This window comes from Neovison vison, chromosome 1 (genome assembly GCF_020171115.1).
Source record: "Neovison vison isolate M4711 chromosome 1, ASM_NN_V1, whole genome shotgun sequence".
Lineage (NCBI taxonomy): Eukaryota > Metazoa > Chordata > Mammalia > Carnivora > Mustelidae > Neogale > Neogale vison.
Window position 1 is genome coordinate 292335002 of NC_058091.1, and position 16071 is coordinate 292351072.

Consider the following 16071-nt stretch of genomic DNA (forward strand, 5'->3'; position numbering starts at 1 on the left):
ACCATGAGGAAAAACAGCTTTCTTCTTAATACAGCAATTCCATAAATAACAGTAAAATTCTTGATGCCCCAGCAGTAAGAAGTCTGCAGGGCAGCACCAATGATGTATACTGCTGGCTGGGAGAAACTATTGTTTACAAGCTAATTATTGTCTAACAAGTTGGCTTTAGTTAGCTATTTGAGAGGTTCAGACAGCAGATTTGGAAAGATAAAGTGTGTATCAGCATGTACATTTTTTTTGAAATCTCTTATTAAAAATAATAGTTCGAGAGAATTGAAAAAAAACGAGTTAGAAAAAAACAGTTTATTAAGTAATATCATATAAATAACTTGTTACAAAAATTGATTTGCAAAAGGCATATTTACTCTTTGTGAGAAATCACTTTTTAAATTGCATTCTTTTCAAATGTATACGTCTAAGAAAACAAAGGAAAAGAAAAGAAGCCATTTCAAGGAGCACGTCTTTGCCATTGGACTAGCACAAAGGGCCCGGCCACACTGAGCTGTAAGGTAATTGTCTTACCTCTCCTTCGAATACAGGAAACTTTATCATGTGAACTGTGAAGTTATGAAAATCTCCCCGACTAGAAATGTTGATGAGAGCTGAGCAGTGGTTGTTTCTATCAGGTGTTCTCATCGCCAGAGAGAACAGGTTTTGCTCAAGAGTGAGCAAAACCCTGTGACTGAGCGGTACAGCCAGGAAATCTCCCAGGGTGGCATCAGCTTCAATTTATACTTGCGGGTATTTTTAATTAAAAACAATCAATACCAAAAAGCTTTTATTTTCTGGGTTTAAAATCACAAATCACAGTAGGAGAATGCCAAATTGCCTTAGCTTGATACTGCTGAAGATGCACGTAGCATTTATTATAAGGCCTATTCTTAACGCAGTTTACTTTCAAAGCCATGAAAAGAATCACAAACAAAACAATACGGTGGTTTTGAAGCGTTCCTCCATTTCTTCCGAGCAGATCGGTTGGTTTGCTACACAGCATTCTCCCTGAACGCCTTAGCAGTTCTATACATTTGATTCCTTAATAAACGCTAAACTAATAGATCATAGAAAACTAAAAGCTTATAGAAGGTGCCTCTAGACATATTTACATAAATAACATAGTCTCGCAAGAAAAACCAGGATCTCATTATAGGGGAATGCTTTTTCCACAACGCTGGGTCCATGCCTCATTTGTCAAATTAACCCCATTTGAAGAGAAATTTGAGTTTGTGGTCCATGGGTTTCAAAAAAAAAAAAAATAGAATTAAGCAACTTGTAAAAGCTCTTTTGAAATTAATCTAATAACCCAGTGGCTCTCAGGCTAAGTGCCTCGGTCCTGTCTGAAATACAGTGGGTAATAGGCTTTGTTTCCATTTGACCTCCTTTTGGCACTTTCATCTGCTGGCTTTGTCGGTCTTATGTTCCCCCCAAATTAAAAAATGAAAATGCATCATAAATAAGGTATTACAAAATGGGGAATAGGTTAAAGATTGTCTCAGCAATGCTTAAATTAAATTGACGATGCAGAGACCATAAACTTCTGGCTTTAAAAATGAGCTATCTCTTTATTAACTTTAACAAGTGTGTGAGTCAATGTATTTCCTTTCTAAGAGGGTATTCCTCTGCACACTAAATAGCGTCAGGGTCTGATGTTTTTTTGGTCGAGAACTTCCACTTTAGAAAACTATTCCATAGATGCCAAAGGGAGATTAAAAATGCTGCAAGCGTAATAGTCACTGAACTTTTAAGGAGACCATACTGTAATTCTGTATTCTCTGGAAAAGAAAGCTACTTGTCAGATCTTGGGAAATAGTTCATCTTCTTGAAGATCCATACACTAAATCTTAATCTTTCCACTCTTGTAATAGAGGGGACTGGGTTTTAGTGTTACTTGTAAATGCTTGACTGTTTAATCCCCTGGCACAGTTCAAAATAGATTTCATGTAGGTGAAATCATAAAAAATAAAATGACACTAAAATGATCCATTTTAGAGGAAACCTTTCAAAATAGTGGCGGGGGCGGGGGTGTGGTCATGACTTTCTAGAACGTTCTTCCAAAGTAATTATATTGCTTTAAAAGTAGTGGTTAGGGTAAGAGAATTGATTTGGTAGTTTGGTTCCTGGGGAAAATGAATTTAGATGTGCCTGATTTAAATACTTAGTTTGTGCCCAAGAATCAACTCTGTTCTTCCCCTTCAGCTGCATAATTTTATGGTCCTCAAGTATGTAGAATTGAGGAATTCTTAATTCATAGTTTGTACATACATAGTTATACATTATTATCTCTGATGAAACAAATACCCATTTGAAGGCAAAGCATTTGATGGGAGGTATTGCTCAGCAAATCAGCACATCTAATATTCATGTACTTAGAAATGAAAGTAATGGAAACTTTCTAAAGTTAATTTGGATTTGTAAGATTTGGATGTTTCTAAGATAGAGATTCAACTTTTAAGAGAGTTTTGTACAATTGTTTTTGGAGTTCAAAATGAACAACTAAACCAGAAAATTTTTTTTTTTAATGAGTTAAAATTGAATTGCCAGGTTTTGTTTCATTTGAAAAAGGAGTCCATTTGTATCGGAAACTCCCTTTATGCAACTAAACTGTAAAGCTAAGAAAACTCTGTAAAAAATAAAAAAACATTTCTTTGTTGTGCCCAGAGTAGGCCCTGCCTTATGGTTCCATGGAACCATATTTTCTTTTCTCCCATTTGATTTCATTTTTTATTTGGAGACAAACAAAAATTAAGCCTTTCAGCAGAAAGTAGCTAGGAAGTGAAAGGATTGTAAACTTATATATGATAGTTTTAACATTTTAAAAATCCCATCTTATTTTAGGGAACAACTTAGTGGCTTAAAGAAACTCTCCCCTTTGAATGGAGGGGAGAAAAATTTCAGAAGGGCCTCAGAGTCCTTGAAATAATCCACAAAAGTGATCTGCTTATAATTAAGGAGTTTTAGTTTCACAGTGACTAAACCAAATATTAAATTTTACCTCTTCCCATTTTCCTTCCATCCTTCCTGTCATTAACATCTAATATCAGGACAGAGACTTTGTGAAAACTGAGCCGAGAACTAATTTTTTTCTCCAGTAATCATTCATGTTGACTAGGGTCCTTGATGCCATATCTTGGTGGGAAGGAATTGAGACCACATGGCATTATGGAAATACAGCTCTTATTATTTCCATGACATCAGAGAGTATTAATGGTAGTAAATTAATTGTAGTAAAATACTTATAGGACCCTAGTACTAAATATTCAGCTCTAGTCTTAAAGTATCCAATTTCTTAGGAATTCAATTCATCATCAGGTTTTGTGGTAAGAGATTAAGCAGTTATTTCAATATTTAGTAATATTAAGTTGTTCTCGGCTCACTGTACCATCTTAGAGGTGGGACAATATACCCTGCCAATTATATCTCAAATATTCCTCTACAGAACTACTTACTTTCACTTACGAGGAGAGAAAAACCTTACCCTTAAACATTAAAAGTTGCTAGTGTCGACCCTCAGACATTCCAATTAACCCAGAAGTTCAAAAGGAAGACTTCTGATGATATCTTTCTTTTTACAGGACTATCTTTCTTGATACAATTTATTACATGACATGAAACGTAAGGACAGAGAGCTCTTTAATTTTACAGTAAGTCATGTGATTAAGGTGGTGTTCTATTGCTATAAATAACTAGTTCTTACCAATTAACTTTACTAAGCTATCTTTTTTCAACATTTAACTGTGACTATGATATTCATTATAGTGAAACCCTCCTGTAGTATTTTGTTTGCATTCCTCTGTGTGTGTGTGTGTGTGTGTGTGTGTGTGTGAAAAACTAACAAAAGAAAACCCTGAAAACATGAAATACGTGTTAGTACACAGGGAAGCCCATTACAAAATAGGAAACCATTCAGGAAACACAAGGTAGAATATGGATATAAAACTTTTTCACTCTAATTGGGTAACCCAAAGACTACATTTCTCTTATTTTAAAGGTGCCGTCTTTACTTCCTGGGTTAATAACACCTATTTAAAACTTAACTGTATGTTTCCAAATAGAAAGTATGTACTGATACGACAGTATCCCCAAATAGAAATAACATTAAGATTATCTGTAGAAAATTAACATTAATTGAAAATAAATCCCTAAGACTAATACTTGAAGTCAGCATATTCTTAAGTACATAATATATATTTATATATATGTATATATATACACACACGGAGCCTGGGTTTGCTTTTTTTTTTTTAAGTTTTCAAAACAACGATGTTTTCATTACAGTACTTTGGAAATTTCTGATGACTGCACAATGTAAGATTCTAATGATATAAATCATTAGAACCACCATATGAAATAAATGATTTGAACCTGCCAAAAGGATTAGTTCAGTTCAGTTGGGTCCTCTGGATAATAACTATGATGCTAATTGCATAATTAGAGAAATAATAGATTAGATGGATTGTACATTACTTTTCTGTTGTAGTTTGAGACCATTACTAATGATAAATCATTAGTTCAAAGACAAGGATGGCATGGTTGCCATAGCAACAAAGTTAAAAACAATGAAAAAATATTAATGCTCTTGAAAGTCAACTATCATTTTAATACAATCTTAAACACTCTTATTGAAGGGAATCAAAAATTTCCCTTTGGAAGCAGCTTCCAAACATGTACTATGTAGTTTTTTACTATGACCTCAACAATATGTCTATATCTATCATGTCATATAAATATATAGATGTTTCCAGATGTGAAGGACAGGGTTTCAAGTTCAAGTGTAGCTGGCTCTCATCTCCCCATTAAACTCTGAGGGCGGGATTTGAGTTTTATTTAATCTATCTTTACTAATGCAACTTAATTGTGTACGAAGTATCTGCAGAATATGAATTATTGTACTTCACGCTGCTACTTTCAAGTATATTAGAATAATACTGACAACAACTACAGACAAGGAGTTAAAATTTGTCTCAGAAAAGTTCCTTCAAGAATTTTAAACAATTAGACTTATTTGTAATTAGCCTACCGATGGTTGAAATAATTTTAAGTGATCTGTGGTACATTTGATGGCCTGAACTTTAAAATATGTTAAGTATTTCCTTTGTTAACATCATTAGCTACTTTCCCTTTCTCTTTATATGGTACAAGGGCAAACTTTTGCAGGTATAATATATAACAGATTATGAGTTAGTGGCAAGGAATGAGGTATTACTACATTTTGTTTGTTGTTTTTGAACGTTACCATTTAATTTGCTTCTAGTCCAAAAGAGGAACACGAATCTTAAAACGTTGGTGGATTTGATGTTTTGAATCGTTATTGGTGCCAGATAAAGTTCTTAAAGAACAAAGAGGACGGGCAAATACCATTTTGAATTCTTTGCGACACACCCATATATATAGTTTATTATCTCCTCGGGAGCTGATATATATACCAGGACCAACCTCACAGTGGTGCCTCCCTCCTTTCCCCTACTAAAACTGTATTTTTTTTTTTTTATCATTAAAGCACAGTCCGTCATCCCATTAACTTGTGAAATGCACAGCCAGAGCAGCCAGCTGACCTGAGTCAATGGCGGGGAAGCTGAGCAGGTGCCCGACTTGCCCTAAGAGAGCGAGGGGACAACTCCGCTCCCGGCGCTCTCCTCCAGCAGCGGGCCCGTGGGGTGGACTGACGGGGTTAACTGGATGCGCTAAAAAATAAACATTTGCCTCTTGGAAGCTCATAAAAGTGTACTAGAAAAAAGTCTCTAACGTTGGATCCACACGGACTGCAGCCATCGGCGTTTGGAACGGGTAGAACAGAGAACCCTTCCCGGAGCGGCGGGTACAGTAGACAGAAAGAGCCACCCCGAGTTTCGGTGTCGTACTGGAAAATGAAAAAGGCAACGCGTTAGGAGTCTTTGTCACTGTCCACGCCTCCGTACATGTCCGCGAGCTTTTTGAACCGGGGCCCCCAGTCACTAAGGTAGTCGTAGTCTTGGTCTCCGTCCGTGGTCACCGACTCCAGCGAGCTCAGCGAATCGGCCACCGAGCCGGTGCCCTCGTAGGCGTAGGTGGCCAAGGAGTCGTAGGGCGGGGCGGTGGGGTCCGTGTCATTCTCCTTCAACCTTTGGTTAATGAAATCCCGGACGTCGGTGTTGTCGCGAGCTGCTGGAGTCCGTCGGGGTACAAAAAGGGCCTCGGGCACGATGTCCCTGCGTAATTTGCTGTCCTCTATGGCTTCGGGGTTCCGCAGGGTGCCGATATCAAAGGCCTGGGTGTCCTCCTCTCCGCCACCTTCGTCGTTGTAACTGACAATGTTGTCTCTGATGTCCTCTTTGGATATGATCAAAGGTTCTTTCTTCCGCTGCCGCCTCAAAGCTGCAAACAGCACCACTGTCACTGGAAGCAGAAACAAAGCAGAACGGGGAAGGGAAAGTTAATTCGCCGCCCAATTAATGTCAGCAAGAAGCACTGTGCTCCAACGTGAAGTTTGAAAACTTCTCTAGGAAACTGCAGACTCCACTTTTATTGCTTTGAGGCTGGGCTGGCCTCCACGCGTGATCAAACCAGACCCCCCCCACCCCCGCCCCAATATTTACTCCCCAAACGGAGTAAATATTTGAAAGAGAGTTACGATTTAAGTAGAGGATAAAACACCTTCATATTTTGCCAGTAGTTCCCTTTTGCTTTGAAACGGCAAGCTAGTTTTCAAGGTAAGGAAAAAATAAAAAAATAATATAAAAAAGCTCAAACAGCGAGAGTGTGGCAATCAGAGTGCAAATTATGCTGAACACCTAAAATGCTCTGAAACTGCTTATAAGCACAAGGCTGGCACCTTCGGGATGTGTTGAAGCTTTGCATAACTCCGCAGCTAAAATAACTTTTGCACTATGCCTTCTTCTTCTTCTTCTTCTTCTTCTTCTTCTTTTCCCTGAGAGAAGTGTAAAATTAGTTTAAAACCCAAAGCAGAGATGTGAATGTCTGCATACCTTTCTACATAGAAGGAGCAGAATTACAGATAATACCTGGAGAGACCCAGATACAATTCACGAAACCATTCTGGACTTCAGCCCCTTTGAGAGGGGTTAGGTTATAAGACACGCACCAGCTTATTTCTGTTAGAGCTAAACAAAATAAACACATTTAAGAGGGAACTTGAAAAAAAAAATCTTTCAAAGGTTCATAGTTCGTAAGTTTGTTGCCTGGAATGTTCATTCTTTGGATTTTTCGTCCGAACTCAAATGAAAGGCAAAGCAAGACTTGTGTTTAAATAGCTCCTGATGTTTCTTCACAGCTGGCTGGGTCGAACACAGCTGGCTACCCGTAGAGAGACATATCTATGAATGGACACACGGGTGGGAAAATAAAAACACAGAGACAGCTTAGAGAAGAAACCGCCATCCGGAGCAGAAAATGCGTTGTTAAACTGGGTTGGTCTAGGGGTGTTTACTACAGGAAGTACTAGTAATGTGTGTGTATTTTCTCATCCATAACGTGGTCCAGATTTTAGGAGCCATAAAAAATTGAAATATTATAGTAAGAATTACAGAATAATAACTTTGGGTATCTAAGTATATCTACCTATATAATGAGAGATATATGCATACCCAGATATCTATATTTTATAATTTCGGATGTTAATAGTATTGATAATAATAGGTTATCTATTTATTTCGGGTGTAATAGTATTAATAATAATTGGTTATCTATCAAGAGAGTTCTATATGCCAAGCACTGTGCTAAGTGCTTTACATACTGAATCTCATTTAAGTATCACAGCAGCTTTACAATGTAGGTACCATCATTTTATAATATATATATGTATTATATGATATAGTAACCATTTTTCATAGAGGAAATTGAGATTTAGAGATGTTACACTATACAAACAACTCAAATCCGGGTCAATCTAAAAAGCAAACACTTTTAATAGCCAAACACATTTGCATTATAGGCTACTTTGGAAGGCTATCCAATATTGCCGTTTTAAGCGCGTGGTTGTGTAATCGTACACATCGTCTCCTGCTGCCAAAGAGCATCCTCATGCCTCATTTGTCCCGGCCATTCAGCGCGTTTCTATATTTGTTCATTCACTCAATGTGTAGTGCCTACTCTGTGCCAGGTACCGGTCCAGGCACTCTCAGCAGAAAACATTCATCAGGTCGTGGGCAGGAGCGGTGGTGGCGGTGGTGGATGGAGACCCAATTATTAGCAATTATTAGAAGGTGATATGAACAGTGTAAACCAAAACAGAGCAGAGGAGGAGGGTGAAGGGCACTTGCGCGTGCGCAGGAGAGGCTGCATATGCTTTTTAAGAGAGTGCCTCATTGAGGAAGTGCCATTGCAGCAAAGGGGTGGGGAGTTATCCAAGGAGCTGTTGGGTGAAGAGGACAGGGCTACAAGAAGGGCGCTGGGATGGGAGCCACCCAACCCCCACCCTGACAGGAAGGGAGTAGGGAAAGGCCTTGTCATGTGGGGCCTGGAGGCTTTTGTATGACCTGACTTTACCCTGAGGTGCACACGGGTGAAAAATTGCAGGCCTCTGGGCAGAGGGATGCTCATCATCTACCCTTTGTGCCAGATTCCAGTGTGACCAATGTCAAGGATTTGCAAAACAGAGGCTTGTAACTTAGGATGGCCTCTGGGGATAGCGAATAGAATCAAGACGAATGTCTCCCAAAGCATTCAACCCTTATGTACAACGGTCGGCCACCATTTAAGGCAAGATAGCAGGCGTTTATCACTACCTAATTCCGCCCCAGTTTAAGTGATCTGCATTTTTTTGTTTTGGTCCTTTGCACACTCGAAAGTGCAGTACCTAGAAGAGAGGACACACTGGGTAATTTAAAGGCATTTATTCACTGCCTAATTTCTCCTACAGCTACAACTGCCTGTATCTTTTCTTTTTGGCCCAGTGTACATCTAGAAGGTAGATCTTTCTCACAGCTAACTTTTATCAACTAAAGATGGGAGTTCTAAGCACATGGAAAAAAAAAACACATTCTGAGAGAGTAATAGCTTTCTATCTAGTAACTGACCTCTTCCCTTTTCTCTACCCCCTGAGGCCAGAGGACAGCAGTGAGATTTGGGGGGTGGGGGCAATGCTTGGACCAATTTGTGCTCAAATCCCATCGTAAAGCTAGAAGGTAGCAAAGCATTTGAAATCAGCCTGCCTAGGCTTGCTTAAAGGATTTGAACCTTTTAAGTCTGTTTCTTTCTGTGAAAGAGAGGCAATAATACAGTGCCCAGTGTTGTCATAGGAAAGAGTTCGTCAGTGTGTGAGTTCTGTAGACTTTAAAGCACCATGGAGACACGAGATGTCATAGTTGTTTTCACTGTGGTTTTATTTTTGTAAATAAAACAAGAGATGCCACAGGATCCACTTTATTGATGGCAGATTTCCTCCCACATTGGTGTGGCTTTTCCGTCTCTTATGAAATCTGTTTGCCTCCACCTTCTTTGACTGTCTCATTTTCAGCTTGGGCTCTCTTTCAGCCTGGACCTTGCCCTGCCTTCTCTGAGCTCACAAAGAGAGCAGACTGCGGTGTGGAAGCACCAGGGCTCAGACGGAGAAGACCCGAGTCTGGAACTCTGTTCTACCACCTATTAGCTGTGTGATGTGGCTACAGGCTGCACTTCTTAGAGCCTTGGTTTTCTTATCTGAGATGCAGATAAATATATACCGGGTAGTTCTGAGGGTTAAAGGAGAACAGTTGTGAAGCATCTTGGCCAGTGTGTAGCCCGCACTGGTGTTAGCCTAGTAGAGGGTCATTCCCATTGAGTTCCTTTTTTTATTAGGTATGGAATTCCAAAGAGACTAGACCAGATGTAGGGAGCACAGACACAAGTGAGGAGTAATGAGGAAACAGTGAATTTACTGGAGGAAGGAAATGATGAAGAAAGGAAAAAGGGGGTTGGTGAGGAGGAGAAAAGCCGGTGGGGTGGGGGGCAGGAGAGAGAAAATTGGTAGATGATGAAGGAGAGGAAGAATCACCTGTTTGAAGTGAGAGTCAGTTCTCCTTCTATGGACCACAGAAGAGCCCATGGAATTCTCCCTGACTGCAGCCTTGCCAATTCAGCCCTTCTAAAAGCAACTCCCTCCCCCCCACCCAAATCAAAAAGAATATTCATATCCTTCTCTTCCAAAACAATTTTTACAGACTCACACCATTAGAAACACTGATTTGTCTTTGCATACTGTCAGCTTTTATTTATCCTCATATCTTAAAATACTTTCCCCAAATCTTCGTTGACAAAGAGAATCACAGTTCTGTAGTTAAGTTTTCAAGACTTCTGTTATAATTAGCAAAATTGATGTGGAATGTGCAGCTCTTAAGCAGGGATCCCTAGGCATTCTCCTCCCGGAAAAATGTAGGTCTTTTACTCTTTATTCTTCTCAGTGCTATACTGTCTTTCTTAAAAAGAGTTGTCCCGCAAGCTAGGTTGATGTTTAACTTCTTACCTTTCTTCCACTTGTGTAGCAAAAGCTTACTTTGATTTTTGGAAGGACTAAATGAACTAACATTTGCTTTCTTAGTTCACAACACTCAGCGGTCTGTGGAGCATTTTTGAGGTCAACCTGTGTGCTTAATTCATGGGTCGAGGATAAAAATTTCATTTGAATTATTGCTGGATCTTGATTTTCACCTTGATTGCATTCATTTCTTTTGGGTCCCAGATTTATTTCCTCAGTCACAGAAGTTGTTTATTATTACGAGTCTGAGAAATAATAGACATTGTGTATGTGGCAGTTGGGGAACAGGCTAAGAAGGTAGTGATTCAAATGGGTAGACCAAAGCAAGTTAGCTGGGTGGAAGAAAATTTAATCGCTTTTTATTTCCCTGTATGGGAGAGAAAAAGTCATCACATTTCTCTTTCCGCTTTCCCCATCCATCTTTCAACTTTACCTTCATAGTGAGGGTCATCAGCACACTCCCCATGCTGGATGACTTTCTCTCTTTAAAATTTAACAATGCTTGCCAGGTTAAACAGGAAACAACAAATGAAATGAAAGGGGCACATTGAGGGTGCCCTCCAGTCCTCTGGGATTCATTCCCTGTCTGATAGATAGATAGATTCCTGGGTAGGTGAATATGGGGTGGTACTCCCTGGGTAGGTTTCACATCTGTTCACTCTCCAGAGCTACTTTCAAGCAAAAACTTGTTCATGGTTGAACAGCGCAGATTCTCAGCATATAACTCTACTCACCTAGATCAGGCTATATGCCTTACTGGGGGAGGCGGATAAGTCTAGGGTGTCACAGTAACAGTGTGGGCCCCTCAGCATGGGGACATAGGATGCAGGGAGAAGCAGTTTACCTAGTAGGGTCACGATGCACAGAAGGATGGCGATCAGGGCCCCCGTGCTCAGGCCCGTGGGGTGCACGAGGGCCTCCGCGTGGCAGGACTGCATGTTCCCGTGGTGGTCACATGCACAGACCCGGACAGTCACGGTCCCGGTGCTGCTTTGGACCGGGTAGTCGTTGTCTGAAATCACCACTGGCAGGAGATAGGTGCTCATCTCGTGTCTGTTATAGCCATTCTTCCGAGTTAAGATTCCTGCCGTGTTATCTGCGATAGGAAAGCAAAGCGGTGAATGTCCTGGGCCTGTCACATCATGGACTGGAGCGATTGTGATGCTGATAGACAGAGAGAGAGATACCAACATACAGAGAAGATAACTTGGGTGCGTTTACCTTTGTTGTCTTGAATGGTAAAGTTTGAGCCACTGGCTGCTTCAGGGGCCAGAGAGAACGAGAATTGGTGCCCGCTGTAAGGGTCATCTTTGTCAATGGCTCGTAGGGTCTGAATCAACTAAAATCAAAACCATAAAGCTGCTTTCAAGTCCAGCTAACTCAAAAGTGTTTCTTACAATTCTGCAGTAAATTGCTTGACTGTGTGATTTCTAATTTGAATTTAAAAACAATAGCCTCTAGAAAATTTACAACGAATCCCCTTTATGCAAGGAATGGGTGGGTTGGAAATAGAGGCAGGAAAACTACTTCGTTGTGGGGCTGTCCTGGCACTATAGGCTATTTCTCAGCAAGCCTGGCCTCCTCCCACTACAGACCAGCAGCAGTCTACTCTTGCTCACAATCAAAAATGTCCCCAAACAGTGCCACCTGTTCCCTGGGGGCAAAATCATGCGGGTTGCGAATCACTGCCCTAGAGTGATACAAAGCTATAAAAGACCACAAATCTCTATGACAACATTTCAACTAAGAAAAAATTCAGGCCCTCTCTGGACAGAGCCTGTTCAGAAATGCAATTGTGATTATAAACATAGGCCATCGACTTGCCTAAGAGCTAAAAAGAAAGTGTGCAAAAAACACCATGAGCTTCCTGCTTTAACATGAATTTTAACAGTGCACTTCTATTTTGACACACTGTAACATAGTTTTTATATCAGTGGCAGAAAAGACCTATCTCTGGTGGAGACAAATATGTAAAACAGAAAAACATTCACGAATTTGGATTACTTGTAGAGATGGGCAATATAAATTAGTGAAACTATGAGTTATAGACAATTGTAAAATGTGTTCTGGTTATTGCTCTCCAGTATATATGGTAATTAAAAGTATGCTCACCAATTAAGATTTTTCCAATGAAGCTGTGACTAATCTATTTTAATGAAAACTTAAGACTGATTTGAATCAGCATCAGTCTCTGAGAGTGATGAACTTCCAGTTCTTAAAAACTGTTTGTTCTCTTACGCAAGTTAAACATTCATTCTGCTTCTTATTTATAGTATTAATTTTGTTAGCGTTTACTTCATAGATAATTCAAAACTGGCCCTCAGCTCTGGTATTAGAAGATCTAAATTAATCTGACTGAATTAATTTGCTTTTTTATGAAACTCACCTGATCTGCTTTTGCTTTTTCGCAGACAAAGGTTTCATAGAATTCAGCAAATTCCGGGGCATTGTCATTGACATCTAGAACTTTGATATATAGAGGGACTCGGCTGCTTTGCTTTGGGTTATCTGCAACATGCCAAAAAGAAAGAAAGAGGCATTTGTGTATTGATCGCCAGTCCCCTTTAGACAAAGGTCACTCACTCCTTTCTCATTCATACACAGATTGCCCAAGGCTGCTCTGAGTACCACAGGGCATCATGTGCCACCTTCGTCACCAAAAAGAATGAGCCCGGTAGTTGTGGAGTTGAATATACCTGCTAGACATACCTACAAGAAAAAGCTACTTGTATGGTTAGAGTACAACTGGATAGCAAACCCCAGGGTCACACAAAATAAAGAAAAGCTATCCAGGAAAGGCAAGTTAGAGGCAGATTTTAAGAGAAGCCAAAGAAGCAGGGAGATGGGGAAAATTTGTACAAAAGAAAGAGTGGGGCTCGGTGGGGGTGGAATGAAGGAGACCAATGGTTATTTGGGTCTTAGTTCTTTAGTTCTCGTGCTGAGGACAAGCTGGATGTAGTGCTCAGCACTTTGCCTTATTAACTTATTTAATCCTTACAAGCTTCTGAGGTAAATACAGTTATCGCCCCTTATTATAGAGATGAGGAAACCGAGACACGGATAGGTTAGGTAATTTGTCCATCTTCACAGAGGTGGTAAGTAAGTAGTAGAGCCCGACTTCAACTTGGGTCTATTTGACTCCAAAGCCCAAGCTGTTCACCCCGGATAACGAGAGGGCAGCGTCCGTGCTGGAGGGAGGGCTGGAGGTGAATGAGTATTTTGGGTAGTGTGGAAGACGGATTCCTGGTTGGAGAATCAGGCGTTGGAATCTCTGAGCTCAGCGCTCCTCATTCACCGCGCTTATAGAAATCTGTTTGTTCATGTCTTAAGCATTTAGTGAGCATCTCATTTCTAATACTTGCCAGCCACTCTTCGGGGTGCTGGGACACGTGGGGGCATCACAAAGAGCCTGCATCCTGGAGCTTTATTCTAATGGGGGCAGATAAACTGTAAACACGTAAGTAGCGCATCAGATGGTGAGTGCTATGGAGAAAATTGAACAGGGGAGGGGATGGGAGAGCCGTGGGGGTGCTACTTTGAGTGGGATGACCGCTCAGTCTCATCTGATGAGATGCCATTTGGACAGGGACATGAATAAAGAGAAGAATTAAGCCATATGAGTATTTCCGGCTCTCCAGATAAAGGGAACAGCAAGTGCCAAGGGCCCGGGATGGGAGTGGGCTGGTTTTATGTAAGCTCTGGGCTTCTGTTGCATCAAAGACAGTTAAGAAGTTTAGGCAATAAGATTCTTAAGCTCCTTTGCATCTAAAATGTCGCTCCCATTATTTTTCCAAAGTTGGAGCTGCCGAAGATGAAGTTTTAAAAGGTTTTTATCACTAATACTTTCAAATATATCACAGAAACATTAAATCTTAAAAAAAATTTTAGGCACAAAGCTTAAAATACACATGAAATAACTACTTCAGTAAAACATACAATTTCATGAGGCTTTAAAAAATGGTCCTTTTCGGTGTGAAAAATAATTTTTTAATTTTAAAGCTTTAAGTATGCTCTTTCGTTGGTATCTGCATTAGTCCCTCCACATAAATTCTGGAGAGCAAATTCCTACCTAACAAATTTGTAATTAGGAGTTCTCAATGCTTTCGCAAAGCAATGCTTCATTTTGCCCATATTAGTTATTTAATATTCTACTCAATATTCTTCAGCCATTTCATATCTCATGAGTTAGGTTGACAAAGAATACTGCTGTAATACACCATTAGATATGGAATATTTCACACTAGATACCCAACTGAGCTAAAAATATTTGAACTTTTAAAGTCAAAAACAAAAACTAAAAAATGAGCTATAATTTGGAAGCCTATTTTTAAACATTTAAGTGTTATTTTAAAAATACTTTTTCTTTCATGTACTACACATTGTGTTTATATTACACAATTTTTACTGTGTATAATCATTTTATTTGAAGCATTCATTTGGCACTGTTTTTCTTTGCCTTCAATTTCATGGGGACTTCCATAAAAATCCACTCTAAACATTTTATTGATTACTTGGTGGTTTGGATTGTTCACTTTGGTGTACAGTGGAAAAGCTAAAATTTATATCTCTTACTCCTATAATGATTTTGAAATAGAAATTATTTAGAAAGCCGGAGGATAGATATCTGAAAGATTTCTAAGTAATGCCTACATTTTTTAATATACTTGATTTCCTTCCCCTCCCCTCCCAATACCAACCATGAGCCCATGTTTTTCAGCGGCTTCTGTAATGTTCTGATTGATAAAGCTTTTTGGAATCAAATCCAATATGTACCAATTCAACCTCACTTGAGAGATGCATTCTCATTTTATTGTTTCTGAACTACGGCTCATCTGCAGGTGCCCCTGCATTTGTGAATGAATTAACACCTGCCTAGAAGAAGCATTACTGCAAACCATTACAGGGCTCTTTCCCTCAGTATGTATCGAGTAGGATGTAAGTACATGGTGATGAATTTCAGCCTTGCTTCACCAGCCCTTGCCGGGACACTCACTCCATCAGTTGGGGACAGCTGCGGTGTGACGTTTGACTTACTGATCTCTGTTGCTATCACCGTGATATTGTGCCACAGCAGCGTTTCTCGGTCAAGAAGTTTCGATGTAAAAATTGAACCATTTCCAGAATCAATGTTGAATATTCTGTCCATATCTGTGTGTCTATCAACGGAATACCTAAAAATGCAGAATAGAATTTAGAATGATTTTCTTTTTAAAGTGAACTATAGTTGACACACAGCTACCTTAGTTTCAGTGTCCAGCATAATGATTTGACAAGTCTACGTGTATGCTTTGCTTACCACAAGTGTAGCTACCCCCTGTCCCCGTACAATGCAAGAAAGGTTTTCTTTTTTTTTTTTTTAAAGATTTTATTTATTTATTTGACAGAGAGAGATCACAAGTAGGCAGAGAGGCAGGCAGAGAGAGAGAGAGGAGGAAGCAGGCTCCCTGCTGAGCAGAGAACCCGATGCGGGACTCGATCCCAGGACCCCGAGATCATGACCTGAGCCGAAGGCAGTGGCTTAACCCATTGAGCCACCCAGGTGCCCCAGAAAGGTTTTCTTTGTATTTGTTATTCTCACATCCTAAAACTATTCCCAGAATGTCTGTTACATGAATTTATCTACTTGT

At 39.8% G+C, this 16071-nt stretch overlaps 1 protein-coding gene across 1 annotated transcript in view; it reads right to left on the bottom strand.

The window, feature by feature from the left end:
• Nucleotides 1–288: 288 nt before the first annotated feature.
• Nucleotides 289–16071, bottom strand: part of CDH6 (cadherin 6) — a 125235-nt gene continuing 109452 nt past the window's right edge. Inside the window, exons 8-12 of the mRNA XM_044233422.1 lie at nt 15479–15615; nt 12831–12952; nt 11666–11783; nt 11289–11540; nt 289–6369 (exon numbers count right to left, since the gene is read on the bottom strand). Of these exons, the coding sequence (XP_044089357.1) occupies nt 5879–6369; nt 11289–11540; nt 11666–11783; nt 12831–12952; nt 15479–15615 (1120 nt within the window). The 3' untranslated portion in view covers nt 289–5878. The remainder of the gene's footprint in view (nt 6370–11288; nt 11541–11665; nt 11784–12830; nt 12953–15478; nt 15616–16071) is intronic.